Source organism: Acartia tonsa, chromosome 11 (assembly GCF_053477335.1).
Source record: "Acartia tonsa isolate MP-2025a chromosome 11, ASM5347733v1, whole genome shotgun sequence".
Lineage (NCBI taxonomy): Eukaryota > Metazoa > Arthropoda > Copepoda > Calanoida > Acartiidae > Acartia > Acartia tonsa.
This window is the reverse complement of record NC_137270.1, coordinates 46,828,048-46,852,074: the sequence shown is the minus strand read 5'-3', so window position 1 is coordinate 46,852,074 and position 24,027 is coordinate 46,828,048. Positions and strand designations below refer to the sequence as shown.

Genomic DNA, 24,027 nt, shown 5'->3' with positions numbered 1-24,027 from the left:
AATTATAATCTTGTTCAGAGTGAATGCTATCTGTGCCATATTCCTTATAGTGAGGGCAGTGTTCCTTTTATACAATTATAATCTTGTTCAGAGTGAATGCTATCTGTGCCATATTCCCTATAGTGAGGGCAGTGTTCCTTTTATATAATTATAATCTTGTTCAGAGTGAATGTTATCTGTGCCATATTCCTTATAGTGAGGGCAGTGTTCCTTTTATATAATTATAATCTTGTTCAGAGTGAATGTTATCTGTGCCATATTCCTTATAGTGAGGGCAGTGTTCCTTTTATATAATTACTAGAGTTGGCTCGATATAACTATCTCGCTATTGGCTAGGTTTATTCAATGATTTATTTACTTTTTATGGATTTACAATATAAAATACGCTCTATATTTCTTTAAAATCCTTTTGTGGCATTCTTTTACTAAAAACCCACCTTGTATTGGCATAGTTTAATAACCAATTCAAAATTAATCTAATAACCTTTACAAACTGACATTTTAATTCATATATTTTATTTCACAAATTCACTCTCTTTAGATTTTTTTTGAAAAAGACGACATGGAATATATTTTTGAAAACATGTTGTGTTCATCACAACATGTTGTAACATACACAGGGGTGGGTTTTTATAAAAAGAATGATGCGTTATTTTTTTTTATCTTTCCTTTGTCATGAAATCTATGTACTTTTCTCTGTCTCTCTTTCTCTCCCCCTCTCTGTCTCTTTCTCTCTCTCTCTCTCTCTCTGTCAACAATATTTTCTGAAACAATATATTTCAATTTTATATACTTTAGCATGTAAAGTAAGGCTGTAAAATTGTAATCTTTATCCAATACTGATGTGGCTCATTTGGTTAAGGCGTCAGGTTTGAGAAGTTAAGTTTCAAGATGAGTGGTTCAAGACTCACCACAGGAAAATTTTTTTCAATCTTATATACTTTGACATGTAAATTAAGGCTGTAAAACTATAATCTTTATCTGATGCTTGTATGGCTCTTTTAGTTAAGGCGTCAGGTTTGAGATGTCAAGTTTCAAGGTGGGTGGTTCAAGACTCACCACTGAAACATTATTTTTCTTTCAATTTTATATACTTTGGCATGTAAACTAAGGCTGTAAAACATTAGTCATTGTCTCAAGTGATTTAGCTCTTTTGGTTAAGACGTCAAGTTTGAGATGTCAAGTTTCAAGGTGGGTGGTTCAAGACTCACCACTGAAACATTATTTTTTTAAATCTTATTTATTTTGGTACATAAACTAAGGCTGTAAAACAATAGTGATTGTCTCTTGCTAAATCAGCTCTTTTGATTAAGGTGTCAGATTGAAGATGTCAAGTTTCAAGGTGGGTTGTTCAAGACTCACCACTGAAACATTATTTTTTTTTAAAAATCTTATATATTTTGGCATGTAAATTAAGGCTGTAAAACTATAATAATTGTCTCATACTGATTTAGTTCTTTTGGTTAAGGCATCAGGTTTGAGATGTCAAGTTTCAAGGTGGGTGGTTCAAGACTCACCACTGAAACATTATTTTTCTTTCAATTTTATATACTTTGGCATGTAAACTAAGGCTGTAAAACATTAGTCATTGTCTCAAGTGATTTAGCTCTTTTGGTTAAGACGTCAGATTTGAGATGTCAAGTTTCAAGGTTGGTGGTTCAAGACTCACCACTGAAACATTATTTTTTTTAAATCTTATTTATTTTGGTACATAAACTAAGGCTGTAAAACAATATTGATTATCTCTTGCTGAATCAGCTCTTTTGATTAAGGTGTCAGATTGAAGATGTCAAGTTTCAAGGTGGGTTGTTCAAGACTCACCACTAAAACATTATTTTTAAAAAAATCTTATATACTTTGGCATGTAAATTAAGGCTGTAAAACTATAATAATTATCTCATACTGATTTAGCTCTTTTGGTTAAGGCATCAGGTTTGAGATGTCAAGTTTCAAGGTGGGTGGTTCAAGACTCACCACTGAAACATTATTTTTTTTAATCTTATTTACTTTGGCATGTGAACTAAGGCTGTAAAACAATAGTAATCATCTCATGATAATTTAGCTCTTTTGGTAAAGGTGTCAGGTTTGAGATGTCAAGTTTCAAGGTGGATGGTTCCAGACTCACCACTGAAACATTATTTTTCTTTCAATCTTATATACTTTGGAATGTTTACTAAGGCTGTAAAACTATAGTAATTGTCTCATGCTGATTTAGCTCTTTTGGTTAAGACGTCAGGTTTGAGATGTCAAGTTTCAAGGTGGGTGGTTAAAGACTCACCACTGAAACATTATTTTTTTTCAATCTTATTTACTTTGGCATGTAAATTAAGGCTGTAAAACTTTAATAATTGTCTCATACTGATTTAGCTCTTTTGGTTAAGGCGTCAGGTTTGAGATGTCAAGTTTCAAGGTGGGTGGGTCAAGACTTACCACTGAAACATTATTTTTTTTAATCTTATTTACTTTGGCATGTAAACTAAGGCTGTAAAACAATAATAATTATCTCATGATAATTTAGCTCTTTTGGTAAAGACGTCAGGTTTGAGATGTCAAGTTTCAAGGTTGGTGGTTCAAGACTCACCACTAAAACATTATTTTTTTCAATCTTTTTTAGTTTGGCATGTAAATTAAGGCTGTAAAATAATAGTAATAGTCTCATGCTGAATTTGCTCTTTTGGTTAAGGCGTCAGGTTTGAGATGTAAAGTTTCAAGGTGGGTGGTTCAAGACTCACCACTGAAACAATATTTTTTTAATCTTATATACTTTGGCATGTAATAGCTTTTTGATATTTTAAGTGACTGTTAGTATAAGGTAAATGTTTAAAAATATTTTTCTACTTTTACCAAATATTAATTATTATCTCAGAGAGTGAAAATGATAATTAGTGTTAAGGGTAGATTTGAACCATCTGACCTGAACTGGAACCTCATATCTACCCCTGAGCTACAATGACAGACATGAAAGAGAGTAAAATTTTAAATTATGCTATAAGAATTATGTTTTTGATTATCTTGTCTTTTTTCACCACTGATAATTGGTCTCCGTCATAGCTCATTTATAGAATGTCGGTTACCTTATCCATATGATGCGGGTTCGAGGCTCTCCGAGAGGGGCGGGGTTTTTGTAGTTGTTAAAAATTGGAAGAATTTATAAAACAAAAGTTGTCTCAAATATAGGTATTAAATAATCTTGTTCAGAGTGAATGCTATCTGTGCCATATTCCCTATAGTGAGGGCAGTGTTCTGTTTATATAATTATAATCTTGTTCAGAGTGAATGTTATCTGTGCCATATTCCCTACAGCGAGGGCAGTGTTCCTTTTATATAATTATAATCTTGTTCAGAGTGAATGTTATCTGTGCCATATTCCCTATAGTGAGGGCAGTGTTCCTTTTATATAATTATAATCTTGTTCAGAGTGAATGTTATCTGTGCCATATTCCCTACAGTGAGGGCAGTGTTCCTTTTCCTATCAAACTTAGTAAGTCAATTTTTTTTAGGTATTCAAGTAGTTTTTTTTTAAATTATGCATCTTAATGATGGAATTGTTGACAAGAATTTTCATCAGTCTATCTTTTATAGGAGCCGAGAAAATCACGTTTAAAAAAAAGTTTTATACAGACATACAGACAGACGGAAATTTTAAATTATAGAGTATCTTCGCTAATAAAAATAAGTGGTAAGTAGTTAGATAAGGATTGTTATCTTTAATAAGTGGGAGACCCAATCTTTGAAATTCATCATTTTACCCAATTCAAAAGGGAACTATCCACGAACGAGAGCAAGTGATTCTAAGCACCTTCTAGCATTGATCCATAGTATTTTTTTAGTGAATATACTAGGTTTATGTTTAATATTTGGTTTATCGACTAAATAGGTTTCACCATGGTTTTATATAAAAAGTAAAGCATTTTTTGGTGCAATATCATCAAATGTTTTGATAAGTTTAAACTGTTTTTTAAAAACTTTGACACAAAAGAAAATTATTTTGATTCAAAATGTATATTTAGAAAAAGGGTTGGTAACTTATAATGTTGTAAACAGTTTAATTAAAGTACTTTTGCAATTTACAGCATTTGATGATTTCTGCCGTGTTATTTTATTTTGTCCTTTGAACTCAACAAAGCATTTGTTTATATTGCATCAAAAAACTATTTTTTTTATTTTTTATATAAAACCATGGTAAAACCGAACTTTTTAGTTGATAAACCAAATATTGAACATAAACCTAGTATATTCACTAAAAAAATACTATGGATCAATGCTGGAAGGTGCTTAGAATCACTTGCTCTCATTCGTGGATAGTTCTCTTTAAAATTTATTAGATTACCGCCCTAAAAACTTTGAATATTTAAGTCTACCCCCATCAAAAAAGATTGGTCGTCCTTTGCCTTTATTGTAACCATTTTTTAAAAAATTTAAATTCCTATAACCAATATGTATACTGTTATAAGCGAAGAATCTCCACAATATATGTTTGTCCGTCCAAAATAAGAATCATTTAGTTAAGAAAATTAGGGATAGATTTAGTATATGGAAGTTTTGTTCAAACTTCTTGATAATATTAAGTAGGTATTAGATCCGTTATTAGTCTTTATTTGTTGATGATCGTTAGTCAGATTTGTAAATTTGGTAACCTTTGTTTTTATGGATGTTGTGATCCTTGTTTTGTTATTAGGTAGGTGTAGCGTTTGTGAGCGGGGCAAAGTACCTGATATCCTCTTGACTACTATTGAACCCCCAAATCAGGTGAAATATAGATAGATAGATAATGTTTGTGAGCGGGGAAAAGTACCTGATATCCTCTTGACTACCATTGAACCCCCAAATCAGGTGAAATATAGATAGATAGACAGATAGATAATGTTTGTGAGCGGGGTAAAGTACCTGATATCCTCTTGACTACCATTGAACCCCCAAGTCAGGTGAAATATAGATAGATAGACAGATAGTTAATGTTTGTGAGCGGGGAAAAGTACCTGATATCCTCTTGACTACCATTGAACCCCCAAATCAGGTGAAATATTGCTAAGATAGATAGACAGATAAATAATGTTTGTGAGCAGGGAAAAGTACCTGATATCCTATTGACTACTATTAAACCCCCAAATCAGGTGAATATATAAATTGAAATCTAGAAAACGGCTTGATGGAATAGGCTATTCTTTTTTTGGTTGTTTTAATGTGTTTTAGCATAATTTTCCAGGAATCTATAGGGATAAGACAATGACCGATAAACTGATGTACAATTACATCCCCAATGATGATACAAAAATTATTCCTTCTGTAGACTACAATTATTTGTTAAAACGTTTGGACACTTAACTTAGGTAATGAAGCAACCAATCAAAATTCTATAAAAGTCCCCAAAGTTGTTAAGTCCAAGAATAAGAAAACGTTATTATGAAACATTGGGGACTAGTGTAATAAACAGCTCAATGTACGTTACTCTTCCTCCATAATAATTTTTCATTGGGGACTAGTGTAATAAACAGCTCAATGTACCCTTCCTCCATAATAATTTTTCCTTTTTTTTTAAAGCATATGACTTTAAAAAATACCTATAGGAAAGCCGAAAGGTGGCAGAATTTTATTTCTAGTATTGCCTCGAAACCGATTAATATCCGGTTGATTAGAACCGGTTATCAGACATACTGAAAAATTATGCATAGCATCGTATTATATCCAGTCTTCTAAGAACATAAAACTATACAATCAAAGGATTAAAACCATTTTTTATCCTGAGCCTTCGGCATCTCGGGGCTAAAAAACTGGTTTTAATCTTGTTATTATTGTACATTTTTATATACGCGTAAAATTGTTTATAATACGATGCGATGACTAACTATTCTATTTTTTAGTTGGAAATAATTGGAAGAGGTGGTCTACTGCAGGCAAGAGTTCTCAAACTCAAGAAAGATCTGAAGAATGAAAATAATGCCAGGTAAATTTATTTCAAACTTTAAAAACTCATTTTCATATGATATTTTTCTAAACCAATTTTGAAATATGCTCAAAGAACAGATCTATAGTATAGATGTATATACAGATAACTACCTCCGGACCCCCCTAATTTTAATGACCTTATTCGTCTGCTACCAAAGTATTTCCTGCTACTTGGCTGTGTTAATACACACCACACCATTGGTTGACTTTCAATGACCCAATTGAAAGACGGCACCAGGACAGTGCGATGGGGAGATACAGTACGTTATTTAACCCTTTCCCTCTCTAGTGTTTTACTCTAATGCTCAAAGAATTGAATTTAAAAAGTTGGTGATCAGTAAAACTGAACTTTATGTAACCAAATGATTAAGTACCATCTAGAAATTGAAGCAACTCTTTAATAGTTACAAGAAAGTTCTTAAGTTTATTTAAAAATGCTGATTATGATTTATCACTTTTTTTACAACAATATTTTGGTTGATATGATTATTCTATTCATCTGATTGATGCAACAATGATTCCTGGACATCCAGGTATAATAGTTTAATCGAAGCATCTCTATAATCCAGTCCTCAAATTATAAGTATGTCCTTCAGCAGAGTCATGTATTTTCGCAATTTGCAACAAAGAGGGAGGTAGGTTGTGATAAAATTTCGCGAAGGTGTGAGTTTTAAAACAGTAATAGAACGATAAAATTTATTTTAACTTTAAACAAAAAAAAATTGTCTATAGTTCTGTTCAATAATTAAAATACACATATTTATTTAATATTATCGTTCTACTACTGTTTTTAAGCCTTAAACCTCCAGGGAGTAAGGGAGGGGACAATGGATCGAATATTCAATCTTTAGGAGTCTCAGACTTTGGGGACTGGCTTAAAGGGAATGTGCAAGAATTTAGCAGTTTCTGACTGAGTTTGGGGACTTGCGCAAGAAATGCCGTTACTCGCTATGTTAGTTTTGAATATATATAGTTTTGCAGACAGAGAGTAGTTCAAATATAAATACACGGCCCCCCTCCCATACTATATTTCACTCCCTTCATCCCCACCTCCTTTTTAAAAGTAGACGAGAAAGGGAAATGGAGAAGGGAGGTGGGGGAAATAAACAGGATAAAAAGGGGCAAGAAGGCGTGCGGGTCATATACTTGCCCATCCAGCTACACGCCTGCCTGCCCCTTTTTTCCGTGTTCACATCACTTGCCCCCAAATCTCTTTTCTCTTTCCCTGCCATCTGTAGAGTTCCAGGGAGATATTTCTAGTAATTAATTACAGAATGGTTATGTCAGTCTGTAATACTGGTAATCTTATTTTCAAATGATTGCTTTTTTTCTTGGAACTTTTTTCTTAGTTTATGGTTTTCTAGATTTAATCAACAATCACTTTACAATTTCCACCATATTTTCGGGATTATTCTGGTTTTCATGGCCTTTCTTCAAAAACTCTTAAATTGAATTAATTGCCCATTGTCCCCTCCCTTACTCCCTGTTAAAACTCACACCTTTACGGAATTTTAGCACAACCTACCTCCCCCTATATATAAAAATATGCTTAAATCTTTGAATAACTATTCTGCTTATTAAGTTTTAACACTTTATATGTGTTGATGTTAGTTTATTCTACCGTTAGATATCAGAGCTTCTCTTTATGGATGTTGCCATCAATGTTTAATTTGTTTTTCCTTTACAGGGAAGTATCTGATCTGTTACCATTTCTGGAGTATGAGTTGCACAGACAGATTGTTAATAAACTTAAGGTATTTATTTTAATTCAGTTTTGCACCTTCCCAGCCACAAAGGGTGGGGTTTAGAGATGGGTTTTTGAAAGATGAATGCCGCGTTTTTTCGACATTTTTTAGACATTGATTGATTGAACGAAGACGATAGAATTTCAACACGTATAAGCAAAAATTGAGAACAAAAAAGAAATAGCCAATGCTTTTAATTCCCATTTTGCAAAATTGGGTGAGAACCTTATCCCTCAAACATCAAAAGATTTTAGGGATTATTTACCCCCCCCCCCCCCATCAATGATAGTATATTCGTTCCTCCCCTGGATGAACTCCAGGTATTTAACATAATAACAAGCTGCAGGCCCAAGACGGCCAAGGATGTGAATGACGTGAGTTGCAAGCTCTTAATTCAATGTGCCGCAAACTTGTTGCGGCCGTTGACGCACATATATAATCTCAGTTTTTCACAAGGAATTTTTCCCTCAGGGATGAAAGTGAGCAAAAATGTAGTAGTTTATAAATCAGGACCGTTGAGCAGCTTAGATAGCTGGAGGGGGGTTTCTATCATCAACACATTCTCGAAGCCACTCGAGAAGATCATGTATAAAACACTGTATGAATTTTTAGATGAAAGATCCTTTTTCTCCACACGGCAATTCGGATTCCGCCCTGGGATCTCCACGGCACATAATGTTCTTGATCTTGTCAATCGTATCACGGCAGCACTTTCTGAAAAGAAAGTGTGCGCCGGGATACTGATTGATATCAAGAAGTGCTTCGATCTTGTTGATCAAAGCATCTTGTTGAAGAAACTGGAGCATTATGGCTGCCGTGGAGTGGTCCTAAGGTGGTTCGAAAGCTACTTTGAAGGACGGTCACAGCAGGTTGCATTTGGGGGAGAATTTTCTGATGTCCTAGCCATCCTTATCGGGGTTCTCCAGGGAAGTACACTCGGTGTACATCTCTTTCTTATTGTAGTTAATGATCTAGATTCTGCCACTAGAGACGCATTATTGTCTCTTTTTGCAGATGACACATTTGTCCTTTTAACAGCTGACAACATTAGGGATCTGTTTATTAAGATTGGAAATACTCTTCCTCAAATTACCGAATGGAACAACAGCAATAAACTTATCATAAATAGTAAAAAAACCAAGGTTGTTTTATTTCAATCACCAAGACAAAACTTCACGGAATACAGAAGCTAGATCATATAACTTTTTCAAATAGTAACCCTGAGGAGCAAGCCGCAAGGCACTTGGGTATTCAGATTGATGAGAAATTGTCCTTCAAAATTCATTTTAATTTAATGCATAAAAGAATTTTAAAAGTCGTATACTCATTACGTCAAATGCGCCATATACTTGACTCGCAACATCTTAAATTGCTCTATTTTGCCTACATAAAGAGTGTTCTTAACTACTGTCTAATTGTATTCACTGCTGTTCCAAACATCTTATTGGAGCCAATCTTAAAGCTCCAAAAGGAATGCTGCCGTTTAATAGCAAAAAAAAACACGCCGTTTTCCATCAAATATTTTATTTAAACAGTTGGAAATTTTACCAATCAGTAAACAAATGGAATACGAAGTGTTTTTATTTATGTACAAATATAAAAACAATCTGCAGCCAAGAGTATTTGATGGTGTTTGGAACACACGTGATACAATTCACGATTATGAAACCAGATTTAGAAACAATTTTATAGTAGATCAAGCAAATAGAAATTTTATTTTTAATTCACCATTACATTTTTTTCCAAGACTTTGGAATACATTACCTGAAAATCTAAAAACTATACCTACATTCCTGGAATTTAAACGAAAAGCTTTTTATTTTGTATTAAACTCAATATAATGGTTTCATTCTTAATTTTCATTCTTAATTTTCATTCCCAAACTTTCATTCTTAATTTTCTTAGTTTTCTTATTTTTTTAACTTTTTAATTTCTCAATAGATTTTATTCGCACACTTTATGCAGGCAACAATATATCATAACATCATACTCATAATCATAATCACCAGAGCAGTTTAAGTTGTGATTCAAGTATGGATTTTCTACAAAGATTCCTTTTTGGAATCTTTATCCATATCCTATTTAAAATGAGCATACGGCTACAAGGTTCTTTAGTACATTCAAATTTCACGCATCAATCTTGACATACTTAATTATAGCATCAGATCTTTCTGTCCTAAATTTTAACCTAAATTTTGATGCCTTCAAGCAGTGTTTTTTTTTTCTTTCATTCATGAAGGTTTATACATGGTTCTTGCGCATGGTCTTCTTGGGGACTTAGGGATACATTAGAATTTAACAAGGGTTAAAACTTAGTTCGAAAACAGCTGGGTTTTTGTAAATGGTCAGGAACGTTAAATATAAGCGATAAATATTGTGAAATACTACCTAGGACTTAAATACACATAGAAATTCTTTTCCTCAATACAAAATCTCTTTTCGAGCACCAAATTTTTATTTTTAATCTTATTTTTATTTTATTTTTTGGTAATTTAACTTAATATTAACTTTATTTTAGACTACTCTGTCCGGGTCAGTACAACAGGGAGCTCCTGGAGGGCGTACATTGTGTCCTTCGAGTCCGACCTAAGTACCTACATCCCCGTCGTCGGGACATGGTAGCAAAATAGATTTCTTACTAGATGTTAACCCCTGCAATTAAATTCTTTCAACAAAATTCTTTACAAACTCTCTTTTTTCTTACATTACAGTTTTTGGCAATTTTTTCTTACAATCCTTTTAAATTATTAATAATCTTCGCAAAAAACTTTTAACTTTTAATTTTAACAATCTTTCACTTTTCTTCAACATCAACTTAATAGATTACTTTAACAGGGGAGCGCATCTAGAAACCTGCTGAGATTCTCATATTTTATTTAATATTCCTATTTTAATTAATATTCCTACTTTTCTTAATTTCTTAACTTAAAAAACTTCTTTTTTCTCAAATCCATTTTCTTTTACTTTTTTTCTTTCTTACTATATTAAGTCACACGGAATGTTTATATGTCACGATTAGGTTCATATTCCCATATCAGCGCAGGATTTCTCTATCTGTCTAATCGCTAGCCGGTCAATTCGTTGACCGGTCACGTACTAACATTGCTGTAAAGGTTGACATATGGAGGGAATGGAGAAGGAGGTGCAGGCAAAGCTGAAGTGAAGGCGAGCTCGCAGATGGTAAAGCGGTGGAACCACAGGCGGATAACTTTCTGATCCGCATTTATTTGGCGGTTACCGGCCGGCGAAAGTGGTACCGACACCAACCACAGTCCAGCCTGAAGTAGGCTCAGCCACACCTGGGCCGCCAAGAGAAATCACCTAGTTTATCAAAATCCGCAATTATGTTTACCAGTAATAATAAAAACATATAATTATTATCGATATATGATAAATATTAACATGTAATTTCAATATAATAATTAATTGTCTATGTGATTTACTCATAACAGGATTGAAGAGTTATTGAATAAAAGTTCTATTATTATTATTATTATTATTATTATTATTATAAGTATACAACTTAAGAATTCAAAATTTTAAAATTATTATTTTAGCCATTTGTACAATGTCTAATACAGCTCTAAAACAATGCATTAATTAATATGCAGAAAAAATGGATTAAAGATAATTTGTTTTTCTTCTACGAAGGCCGTACCAACAAAAGCGAAATAATAAAATAAATAGTTGTATACTCTGTTTAAAGTTCGCGAATTAAAAAAAACCGGCATTCATCTTTCAAAAACCCATCTCTGAGAGGAAGATATTCAGTATCCCATATTTAATTTTTGTTAAGATTATTATTAAAGGGATAGTTGCATGAAGTGCATTCCAGAAAAATTATTTAAATCAAAAGTTACAAGTATATCATCTAACATATATAATTTTGTATTACAATAAAAAATAATCAATTACCCACCACTAAAATATTCATCATGCTGTTTTTGTGAAAATAGGACGGTCATTTATGTTGCATATATTCAAAAAAAATACCTAGTATTTTTAAGTCTTGATATTTTAAAAACTACCTGTCCTATAGATGTAGTTTAAACTATTAAACAGATGAAAATGCAGAGTTCATGAAATTCAAGTTTAAATGCACTTCGTGCAACTACCCCTTAAAATCTTTTGAAGGAAGTAGGGCAATGGGGGGGGGGGGGGGGGTGTAATTGTCCTTGAGAAGGTTGACTTACCCTTATAAATATAAATATGACAGTAAACATTTTAAACTTTTGAATTACCTAATGATCAAATACGATCGTGAAAGTCGAAATGAACCCTTCTATGGAATACGATTATTGGTGGAGAAGTTTGAACAGTTAAGATTTGTTCAAGAATTATTTATAGTTTCCAATGTATTGAAGCCAACTACTAGGTGATTGTAATTAAAAAACTTCCAATGTCCCCTCCCTCCCTGATAGAATCACCTTTTTATTATCTTGATTTTTTAAAATTCTTATCATTTTTTAAGATGAACGGTATGAACGCCATCTTTGGCCTCCAAGTAGAACTAGCCTTGAGTGATAGACAGATAGTTGCGTTGGCTACGGGTACAGCCGTGTATCTGGCCGCTTTGCCGCCGCCGGTTGTTCCGAAAATCACAGTCAGCTCACATTTATTCACAGATCAGGTAAATTTACCTTACATAAAAGTAACAGCCTGGATATCTGATCTTGTCTGTCTGTTTGTACCGAAGGATCACGCTAACTGCTAAACCTATAATATAAGGTTCTCATTTACAATTTAGCTTTTCATAGGTCCTAGCTATGTTAATAGCTAGTTTGAGGAGGAAATTGCACAAAGAAAATAGATATCTTTCTTTTTAAAACTAAAATTCACAGTGATGGAGGTGGGGGGTAACAAAGAAAATACTCCACTCTTATTTTCATTTTATATCAAAATAAAAGGGGGGTGGGGGTTCTATGTTCGACTAGTCACTTTGGTGGAAACCATAACTTATTGTTACTTGTAGCTACTCTACCTATAAATTATTTATTAATTTTCCGTTACAACAATTGTGTTTTATTTCAAGGATGAAATAGCCAAAGTTCAGAAGAAATTAACAGAAAAGATACAATCAAATAAGGTAAAGTTAAAAGCTTTTTAGTACAGCTCCGAATCAGATTAATATTCACTAGATAAGTACCGGCATCTGAGACTTACTAAAAAATCATGTATCGTATCGTGATATAGAAAAAAAACTATTTAATATCCAAGGAAAACTATCTAAATCTATAATGCGATACATAACTATTTCTGTAATACTTTTCCTGGTAAATTCCAATTTGTCACCATGCATCCATCCTTTTTCAATAATATAAGGGCAAGGGTTTAATTGGTATAAACTATTTTTTTTATAATTTCATCTATTATTTAATTGTCTTGTGTTTTTGAAATAGTGGCTGCAAAAAGAGTGTTTTTCATTCTGTCTATGATTCCGCCTCACAAAAAGGTTTCATATGAATATCCAACTTTTAAAAAAATGCTTAGCTATATTATTATGAAAATTAATCTTGTCTTACGTTAAAATTAACGGATCTACTGCAGTTCACGGTAAAATATTGCTGGTAAGCAATATTTCAAAAATAACTATGAATTTTAAAGGCTGCTAGCTGCAAAACGGCTGAACGTACAGATCATACCCGCACACCATTTTATGCGGCAAAAGAAGGCCTACAAATAATTTGGAATAGCCAAGATCCAATTATGCACAGGGAAAGCTTCACTGAAGAAAAAACGCGTAAAATAGGTCTTTTTCGCGCATTTCTCTGCACTGCGAGATAATTATGCGTTATTGATTTATGGCTATTCCAGATAATTTGTAGGCCTTCTTATGCCACCTAAAACAGTGTGCGGGCATGATCTGTACGTTCAGCCGTTTGGCAGCTAGCAGCCTTTAAAATTCATAGATTTTTGGAAATATTGCTTACCAGCAGTATTTTACCGTGAACTGCAGTAGATCCAAATTAACATTAGGTTAGGTTAGGCACTTTAATATAATTTTTATCCAATATTTGTATATTTAGGAGTATTATGACATAGTATCAATTCCTGACAAGGATGAATTCTTCCCAGAAATAGATGAGGCTGGCAATGATATGGAACTCTCCACTGGCAATAAGGTATGGTTAATGGTTATAGAATACGTGGATATATTGACAGGGGAAAATTTGTCGTTAATGTATGTTGCTAAAATGGACCTCATTAATTAATTAGATTAATAATCTACTGGAGGATGCTAATATTATTGAAGGACTATCTACCTACCTATCTATCTATCTAACTATCTATCTATCTATTAATCTATCTATCTATCTAACTATCTATCTATCTATCTATCTAGGATATATGTGTACTGGAGGTAGATGATACTGATATGATAATATTATTGAAGGACTATCTATCTATCCATCTATATAATCTATCTTTCTATCCATCCATCCATCCATCTATCTATCTATCTATTTAGGATATATGTGTACTGGAGGTAGATGATACTGAGGATGCTAATATTATTGAAGGACTATCTATCTATCTATCTAGGATATATGTGTACTGGAGGTAGATGATACTGAGGATGCTAATATTATTGAAGGACTATCTATCTATCTATCTAGGATATATGTGTACTGGAGGTAGATGATACTGAGGATGCTAATATTATTGAAGGACTGCTTGACCTCAAACCTCCGGAGGGTGTCCAGGTAATTTTTTTGTATTTTCTCTACCCCGTTGACTCTCGCAGTCTTTTAATCTTTCAGTATCAGCCAATGGCGTTGGAAATATTAACGCAGCCAAGTCGCTTTAAAAGAGCAGAAAGCAGTGAACTTACTTGAAGACGAAAAAGGTCCCCAACAGTGGATCTAGGTATATATATACTAAATAGGTACATTTATTGTTGTAGGTGATATCAGTAAAAACTCCCATTGGAATAGATAGTTCTCAAGTTGTGGAACAATGTCAAACATTCACACAAGTGGCCAAGGGAAAGCAAATATATACTACAAGGTAAAAGGTCTTTTTTATGCTCAGAAAAATAGAATACAATTAAATCTTCCAACATTATGTGCTTTTTTTTATTACCTACAATTTCGAGATATTCTGCCATTAAGATATCCTCTCCCCTAGCCTCTACCTTATTTGTTATGGTCTATTTACCAAAAAATGTAGTTGGTATTTTATTTTTTATTTTTTTCTGGGGGGGGGGAGTGGATGTCCTCCCCCCCCCCCCAACAAAATTGCTTAAAACCACTGCATAGCTATATCCCTGAAAGAGTAGAGCCAAATCTGGTCAGCGGAATTTTGAGATCTTAAATTTCAAACAGACAGACGGGTGGACTTTGTTCTAACTTTGTATTATATATATGAAAACATGTAAGAGTATTACTAAATTTTTGATTTATTTTCAAGAGTTTCATTCTTTTAAAAAATTAAGGAAATTTTGTATTTTCAGAGACCTGTCAATGGCTGCCCAGAATCTGGTAAAATCTACCTGTTTTAAACTTAGAAGATTAAGACCTTGTCTGATTTCCAGTCTTCAGGTACAATTTAAAAGTTTGTAGGCTTTCCAAATCGTGCCTTGCTAACCCTCTCCCTTTCCCAGCTTATTTTAATTATTTTCATTCTATTGCAGCCTCTCGGCTAGGAATCTAAAGGGATAAGATAATGGCCGATAAATTATTGTAGTTTTCTAATGATAATACACAAACCTAGGCTCAACTACTTCAGGGACTTAAATTGAATTTTGATTGGTTATTTCATTAAGTTTAGTATCTAAAGTTTCAACCATTAATTTTGAGCTACAGAAGGGGTAATTTTTCAGCTATTATCTTATACCTTTAGATCCTTGGTTGTATGATTTAGCATATATTTATTAAGTATATCTATCTTTCTGCAATATAATTGTATCCAGGGATCTGAAGGGATAAGACAATGGCCGATAAATTGATATTCATCCCCAATGATTATACACATAAATCATAATTACCCCTTCTGTAGACTAATGTTGATGGTTGAAACGTTTTAACACTCAACGTAATAAACTAACCAATCAAAAGTCCCCAAGGCTGTTAAGCCAACGAATAAGAAAACGTTATTATAAAACTTTGTGATTAGTAGAATAAACAACCCATAGTCCTCTCTCTATCTGAATTGTATCCTTGTAAATGTATATAGTGGGGAGTATGGCTGGATGAGGAGGGTACAATCCATTTTTGATTATCTGGACCTGCTATCTATATATCTATCTATCTATCTATCCTTGTATATAGTGGGGTGTATGGCTGGATGAAGAGGGTACAATCCATTTTTGATTATCTGGACCTGCTATCTATATATCTATCTATCTATCTATCCTTGTATATAGTGGGGAGTATGGCTGGATGAGGAGGGTACAATCCATTTTTGTTTATCTGGACCTGCTATCTATATATCTATCTATCTATCTATCCTTGTATATAGTGGGGAGTATGGTTGGATGAAGAGGGAACAATCCATTTTTGTTTATCTGGAACTGCCATCAAGCTTTCACAACCCAAACAACCTCAGGTATTTACATTTCTTATGCCTTTTTGAAAAAAATGCATTTAGTGTTCACTTCTTTCACCAATTCGAAAAAAATGTCTATGCTTTCTCGTCATTTCTATGGCTTTGGGGACTTCCAAATTGATGGTCTCCATATGTTTGTCTACTAAACTGCATTAAAAATAATCTAAAAAAGAAGTTATTTTTCCTTTCAAAATTTGTTTCACATTATTCGGAAATTGAATCAATTAGTTATATTATATCTATCAATTAAAAGATACCCTTTCTTCTGCTATATTTAAACATAAACATGCATTTTCTTTTTTTTAGCTGCCTATTGAGCTAACAACTCTCAAAAAGCCATCAGATCAAGATCTTTTGTTTAATCTTGAAGGGGTTACTCAGGAACTAAATATCAGGTAATCATGTTACTTAAGCACTAGCAGCTAGCCCCTAGAGGCCTTTAGGAGCTCATTTCGTTTCTATTTTTGTTTTAAAGATAAATAGGTATAATTTTTTTGAGGGGGGAAATGGTCGGTTTTGATTTTTCTTGGTGGGTTGGAGGTACATTCCTTCAATATTGTCATAAACGTTTAGTAAAGGAAAATTAGATAAAGCTTCTATGAAATTGAGAACAATATCGATAATTTAGTGGTTTGCTACAGACAGATTGACATCCTGTTACCTTAGTATATGGATAATCGTTAAAAGTAAAACGTACACGAGGTGGATTCTTTTTAAATATTATGATCGCTGCTCAGTCACACTGGTAAGGCAAAATTGTTTTTGTAAAAAATCAGATAAAAAATCTCCCAAAATAAAAAATCTTATTTTAATAGGTACCTAGGTAACCCTTTTTTGATTTTATTTAATTTTTGTAGATTTTTATGCAGTTTTGGAGGATTTTTCACAAAAATAATTTTGCTTCACCAGCGAGCAGCCACCCTAATTTTTTTCAAAAATCCACCTCAGTAGTTTTTATAATCTGAGAGCTTGATTTTTTTATTTAGTATTGAAAACGGTTATGATGGCGATATCGGAAAGAAGGGATTAAAACCCATCAAAATTCCTCAATACTTCCTCTCATATTCAAGGTAGTATTTTTTTGGAATTTTACAGCAAGTACAATCCTATCTGTAAGGTCTTGAAGACCTCTAAAACAGTGGTTCCAATAAAGTATTTCATAAAATGTTAAGTATCGTTTGTCAAACTTTTAAAAGGGAATCATTTTTTTCGCGCATTTGCCGTAAAGTTGAGTTGAACCTTTTTATAGTTCTTATTTTCCTATAAAAAGGCTTAATTTTTCACTAAAACTAACCTTATTTTAACTCCAATAACTATCCTATTATTGGACAACATTGTCCTTGTATTTTTATGTTTTATTTACGTTTCAGGGAAGTTTATGGTATAAATGTGACTCCTCTCCCCTTTGTACCTGGCGCTAACATTGATCATCATTTAGGAATTTTTTCATTATTTTTTCTGGCTCAATTGTAATTTAATATCCACGGATTTTCATAATATTAGTTTCAATAAAAGGGGGGGGGGGCGGTAATGCAACCATCTCGTAATCAATGTATAAATGGCACTTACAATTCGAATTTCGATCTGAAATTTTGCTTGAGTAATCCTTGGTAGGTCTATTTTCACTAAACCCAACAAAAAGTTGGAAAAGTAACGGCTAACTGCTGGCGGCTCAGCCGTTTAGCCATTTTTTGGCTATTTTCAAGGCAAATCATCACGAAACCTATCTCCACATAATACTATTTGCTGCTCCAAAACGTTTCCAATCGGTTCTAGCCGGTAGTTGCTGGTACTAGAAATCTAAAAATGTTTTGTTGTTTCATTTCATATGATTTTAAGAAAAAATATGTTTCAAAAAGTTGATTCCTACGTAATTTATGACAGATTTGCCCTAAACTAGCAAAAAAAACGGCTAAACGGCTGAGCTGAGATTGGTGGGACCCGACCCTAAAATACAGACAGACAGAGAACCTGTTACATTTCTATATGGAGAGGGAATGCACATCAAATTATTGTTCATTGTCTTATCCCTTAAGATTCCTGATGTTAATTCTATGAGGAAAAATAGTAATAGGTACCTAATGAAAAATAAAATTAGGACACCTGAATTTTTTCTTCATCAGAGAAACAATGAGTGTCAGAGAGGTAACTTTTTCAGTAAAGTTTCCAAGGTTTTCTAATAAATTTTTCATATTCGTTGGCTTAACAACTTTAGGGACTTTTTATTGATTTTCGATTGGTAGGTTCATTAAGTTGAGTGTCCCAACGTTTTAACCGCAAATTGTACCTAATCTACAGAAGGAGTAATTTTGTGTATCATCATTAAGGTTGTACATTAACTTATAGGCAATTGTCTTATTCTCTTAGATCACTGAATTTAAGCCATAACGCCCTGAAATACTAAAAAACAAAGCTACAGATTTAATACCTTAGCTATTTTTTTATAATAGGATTTTATTAATATTTGTTCTAGTTATTGTTCATTTTCTGGCTAAAAAAAATGACATTTATATAATGATTATTGACCAGGGTTTCGGATCCGGATCCGGATCCGGATCCGGATCCGCAAGGATCCGCATATTTTGAGTCCAAGGATCCGGATCCGGATCCGCAAAAAAAATGCGGATCCGGATCCGGATCCTTAGACTCCAAAAAATGCGGAAAAAATGGAAAAATCTACCTAAATTTATATAAAATCTCAGACATTCTCTTGATGAGAGCCAATCTTTAAGGTTTAGGTTCAGACTTGAAAATTAAAAGTATTTTTGACTTCGAATTGAAGAATAAATTTTTTTGAAAAATTTGGTGATTTTATTTTTATTGTCAAAGATCCGGATCCGGATCCAGTAGGATCCGGATCCGGATCCGGATCCGGATCCGGATCCGCACTGACCAAATTTTGAGGATCCGGATCCGCATAAAATCAATGCGGATCCGAAACCCTGTTATTGACAAATAAAACCTTGTTTAGACCGGAGGTCTGGCCACTTTTGTGCAAGGATTTATGTCCGAGGTTCTTGGTATCTTGAGGAGTCACACACACGCTCTAGGTAACAGATCTATAGTATATAATATATCAATGTATATGCAGATAAATACCTACCTCTCTTTATCAAGGACCCTACTCGTCTGCTAGCAAATTGTTTTCTGCTAATCGGTTGTGCTAATATTTCCTACACTATCAGTTGATTTTCAAAGACCCAATTGAGAGTCGGCATAAGGTCCGTGGTATGGGACATACAGTTATTTAACCCCTTTCCCCTCTAGTGTTTTACTCTAATGTCTAGGTAATGACCTTAAGGGGCTTGATGTCGCTTTAGGTTCTAGAACTCTCCAATCACCTTGAAACATACTTTGCGTCTTATAATTGCGGTGTAAAGCGTCCATTCGTCCGATAGACAACCAACCTTTGATTTCACAACGTTCTAACTGTACATTGTAGTGAGTTGCGCCTGTTTATGGGCCAATGCACTCGCCCTACTCTTACTATTTTTATCATGCGCCTGGCCTAGCAGCAGTAGCCACCGGTTTTTAACGTCTCTAGTATGACGCGGTGTACTTCAGACTCGAACCCGATACCTCCCCGACAGTATGCCGATATGTTACGAATTACACTAATGCCGAGAGTTAACTGCTCTAGGTAATACTTAGGGACTTCACAATATATTACCTATTAATCTATCTATTTATCTATCTGTCTGTCTGTTTAATGGATGTAGACTATACAATACGTGGATATTATGACAGCGGAAAATTTGTCGTTAAGTTAGCTTGCTAACATATAACTCGTTTATTGTTCAGTTCGTCCAAACAGTAAAAAGGATGTAGAAGGGGGAATTATTATTTTAGCCCGCTGCAAGTTTCACTTTAGTAGAGAACAAAAAATCTGAAGTAAGATCCATGTAATAATATATATCTATTGTCTGTATATTAATACTATTAATCTATCCAGGTGGGAATGCAGTGACATCCTTCTTTATGTCTGAATGTATGCTGAACTACCAGCCTCATAAAAATCAGGTTAAACTACTACTAATAAAGGAGGTGTAGGTTGCGCTAAAAATCCGTAAAGGTGTCAGTTTTAAGGCTTAAAAATAGTAGTAGAACGATAATATTCACTAAATATGTGTATTTCTTATTGAAAAGAACTAAAGACAAAATTTTTTTTTGTAAAAATAACATAAATTTTTATCGTTCTACTTCTGTTTTTAACTTAAAACTCACAACATTTACGGATTTTTAGCGCAACCTACACCTCCCTTTATCACAAAAGTTAATTTAAAAATCCCTTTAAAGACAGTTTGACTTTAAAAATGCCTTTGATAGCGTTATATACCAAGTTTAAATTAAACATGTCTTTTTGGATTAGAATTAAACTTGTTCTAAACTATGTGGTAAGTTATTGAATTTCTTTAACTCATTGTAAATAACTCAAAAGATAATTTTTCATCAAATTTTTTAGACAGTTGTCCATCCATCCATGGTTAAGAAATATTTTAGGTTTGTGGCCCGTCAGGTTTAACAAAACAGTTTTTAATCTTTTGATTTTCACTGACATTTTCGTTGATAATTTTCTGTAGATAAACTTTTGAAATTTACAAATTGGATTTTATAAGTATGAAGAATATGTTTTTTTTTCAGGCTCAGTGTTTGTTGAATGTTGGAGGAGATTGTGTTTTGGCTTCGTATGTTACTCAGACTGCATAGTCATCAGCAGGGATTTTAAGGGATAAGACGTTGGACAAAAAAAATTCCCAATTTGTAGATTAAATTTGTTAGATAGTTAAAAAGTTGGGAGAAAATTTGTTTGGAAAATAAAAAACCCAATTTTTTGTGCCAACGTATGAAGAAGGATTTTATTGAAACTATGGGTACCAGTATAATTTAAAGTCTAATGTCCCATCCCTCCCTACTGGTGTGTAGGCTTAAGCTTAAAATTATTTTTTAAATGTATTACCTAGGTATGTATTGTATAAAAGCCCAAAATATACATAAAAAATATCTTAGATATTTAGTATTTACTCATAAAATGGTAATTGATATTATGATCGAAGCTTTTATAAAAAAAACCTTTAGGTATACTTCCTATTGGATTAAAATAACATTAATGAAAGGTCCAAAAAAGAGCTCTTTGAATTTATTACACTTTGCAAGCTTTCAATTTTAATATACAATAAGGTATTATGTAAAAGAGATATTTTTTAGTCGAAATAAACTTAACAATTTGTGTAGGTTTTAAATAAAGATTTTAATTGTATTATAGTAGCGAAGCTAAACTTATACTATTTTCTGTAGCCTGTAGGTCATGTAACTTCTCATTAAACTATTTTTTTCCCTCAGGGAAATGCATTTGCCAACTAAAAACTTACTATTAATTTGCCTGATAACATATAACATACAAACAAATTGTTTTAATCAAGATTAGCATGTATCTTAATTTTTTAGTTGCTTTGCCCCTAGCCTCAATGGGAGGGCGAGGGAGGTAATGAAAATAGTCTAAAACCATCCCATGACTTTTATGAAAATTTACAATAATTAAGAACAATAGTTACTTCTGAGATCTTTAGCTTCAGACAAAAAAAAACCTATAGTTCTTTAGTTGATAGGATATAATTAGTCTTAAAAACTTGATGTTACATTTGCGTTACTATCGAATGGATTGGTCATTGTTATTATGAAGTTGCTAATATTTGTAAGAGTTAAACAATTATTATATGTTTCATATGAATTTATTATATATTGAAATATATGTTTATATTAATATGATTTATTTTTGAATAAAATATTTATGGAAAATAACGTAAATTCTGGTTTATAAACAGTAAAACAGAGCTTTGATTTGAAAAGTCCATCGATACATGTACTAGGGAGACAAACTTACAAATGCAACACACCCTCAAAGGAAAATCCTCCAGGGGACAAACCCTTAAAGGTAAAATCCTCCATGGGACAAACCCTCAAAGGAAAAATCCTATATGGTACAAACCCCCAAAGGAAAAATCCTCTAGGGGACAAACCCTCAAAGGAATATCTTCTAGGGGACAAACCCTTAAAGAAAAATTACTCTAAACCTTCTGGGAGACAAATCCTTAAAAGCAAAAATCCTCTAGAGGACAAACCCTAAAAGAAAAAATTACTTAAAGGGACAAACGTTTAAAGGGAAAAACCCTCTAGGGGTTAAAGGACGCCTGCAAGAAATAACACGCTTTAACTGCTGAAAGACTGCCACAAGAAGACCCAATACCCCAAATTTAAAGCCTTCAGCTTCAATAACAAAAAAGTTCTAGGCATTTCAATTTAGCATTTTATGTACAATGGAATTTTTGAAAGATTTCCAATGCTCATAAAAGAAAAAACAATATTAAATTACGTTGCCTAGACATAAAATTATAACCTTATCTTTGTCAGAAACTTAGATTGCCTGTAACTGATTACATTTTTACAATAAAAACACCACATTTCATAGTCAAAATCTATGAAAAAAATTCGATTTAAATTGCATTTTTAAACGAAAATCATAGCGGAAACAAAGGGGTAAACTAATACAAGCTTAGCTGTGATTGGTTGTTAAGCTGATTCAGCCTTCTGATTGGCTATAGTACATTCGGTACAACGCAAGTAAAACTTAATTTTTTTTAATGATTTTGACTATAAAAATGGGTATTTTTATTGTAAAAATATAATTAGTTACTGGAAACCTAAATTTATGACAAAAATAATCTTTTAATTTTGTTTCTAGGCCACGTAGTTTAATTTCAAAGTTTTTAACATGAGCATTGCAATTCTTTCAAAAGAAGTTGTATCAACTTTTTTTTTTATAGCTAGCCGGTCCTTTTAGTAAGTAGTAGATGTAAAATTTTTCATAGAATTCAGATATGCAATCGGTTTTTTTGTAGACCTCTTATTTTTTAAGTAATTTAAGTTTAAAAAAAAAAAAATTAAGTCGATTTTAAGGTACTAAAATGCAACAAAAAAAAGAAAGAAAATGGCCATTATGAACAAAAATAGTAAGATCTTTAATTTGACACCTTACTTTTTCAATTCTGTCAGGTAATTATTGAAAAAATCGATTTTTTTAAACCAATGAGAATAAAAACTTTGAACTCAATTTTATCATTTCACAAGTAAAAAAATATGGGTTCATATATACCTTTAGAATCAGAAAATTATTACGAATCCATTGTAAGCAAAATTGAAAAAAAAAAGTTTACAATATAGTATATAAACTACAATAAAAGGAATTATATTAAAATATCATATTATATTGTACAGGCAACGTCTTAACTTATGAATTGAGTATAAAAATGGGAAGGGGGTATAGAGGGGGTAAAGAGGGGGTAAAAAAGGGAAGACAATAGTGTTGCCAGAACAAAAAATACAATTGGCCATTTTCAGACTGGCCAGAGTGTACGTTTTGTACGTTTTGTACGTTACGCATCGAATCTGTGTACGTTCTGGACGTTATTTTGATATGTGTACGTAACGTATTTTGAAATTTGTATTTTTGTACGTTTTACGTTTTTTTAAAAAATAATAAGAATCAAATATTAGCAGAAAAGTAATTTGTATGTTTTGTACGTAAATTTTAACAAAAACTATAGGTGTATTATATTAATTAAATTTAATATTATCTTAAATTTTCATAGAACAAAAATATGTAGGTAAATTATGCATATACGTTATTAAAACTTACAGTTTAAATTAATGGATTTGAAATATATGTCCTATAGATTTAGTTTAAACTATTGAACAGAAAGAGATATGCAGTTGACTAAATTCAAGTTTAAAT

The 24,027-nt window shown here is 32.7% G+C and overlaps 1 protein-coding gene across 4 annotated transcripts in view; it reads left to right on the top strand.

Annotated features, from left to right (window-relative positions):
• The window catches only part of LOC145332742 (C2 domain-containing protein 5), a 50,946-nt gene extending 29,717 nt beyond the window's left edge, over positions 1-21,229 (top strand). Inside the window, exons 18-35 of one of the 4 annotated variants that reach the window (XM_080177788.1) lie at positions 3,418-3,481; positions 4,679-4,749; positions 5,862-5,944; positions 7,634-7,700; positions 12,163-12,321; positions 12,724-12,777; positions 13,718-13,813; positions 14,309-14,395; positions 14,596-14,699; positions 15,145-15,232; positions 16,152-16,238; positions 16,545-16,633; positions 17,225-17,308; positions 17,609-17,678; positions 18,339-18,383; positions 19,210-19,288; positions 20,191-20,258; positions 20,880-21,229. In XM_080177788.1, the coding sequence (XP_080033914.1) occupies positions 3,418-3,481; positions 4,679-4,749; positions 5,862-5,944; positions 7,634-7,700; positions 12,163-12,321; positions 12,724-12,777; positions 13,718-13,813; positions 14,309-14,395; positions 14,596-14,699; positions 15,145-15,232; positions 16,152-16,238; positions 16,545-16,633; positions 17,225-17,308; positions 17,609-17,678; positions 18,339-18,383; positions 19,210-19,288; positions 20,191-20,258; positions 20,880-20,945 (1,461 nt within the window). In that variant the 3' untranslated portion in view covers positions 20,946-21,229. Of the gene's footprint in view, positions 1-3,417; positions 3,482-4,678; positions 4,750-5,861; positions 5,945-7,633; positions 7,701-12,162; positions 12,322-12,723; positions 12,778-13,717; positions 13,814-14,308; positions 14,396-14,595; positions 14,700-15,144; positions 15,233-15,866; positions 15,923-15,961; positions 16,022-16,151; positions 16,239-16,544; positions 16,634-17,224; positions 17,309-17,608; positions 17,679-18,338; positions 18,384-19,209; positions 19,289-20,190; positions 20,259-20,879 lie in introns of those variants that run through there. The other 3 variants (XM_080177791.1, XM_080177790.1, XM_080177789.1) reach the window with 3 other exon arrangements.
• Positions 21,230-24,027: the final 2,798 nt, after the last annotated feature.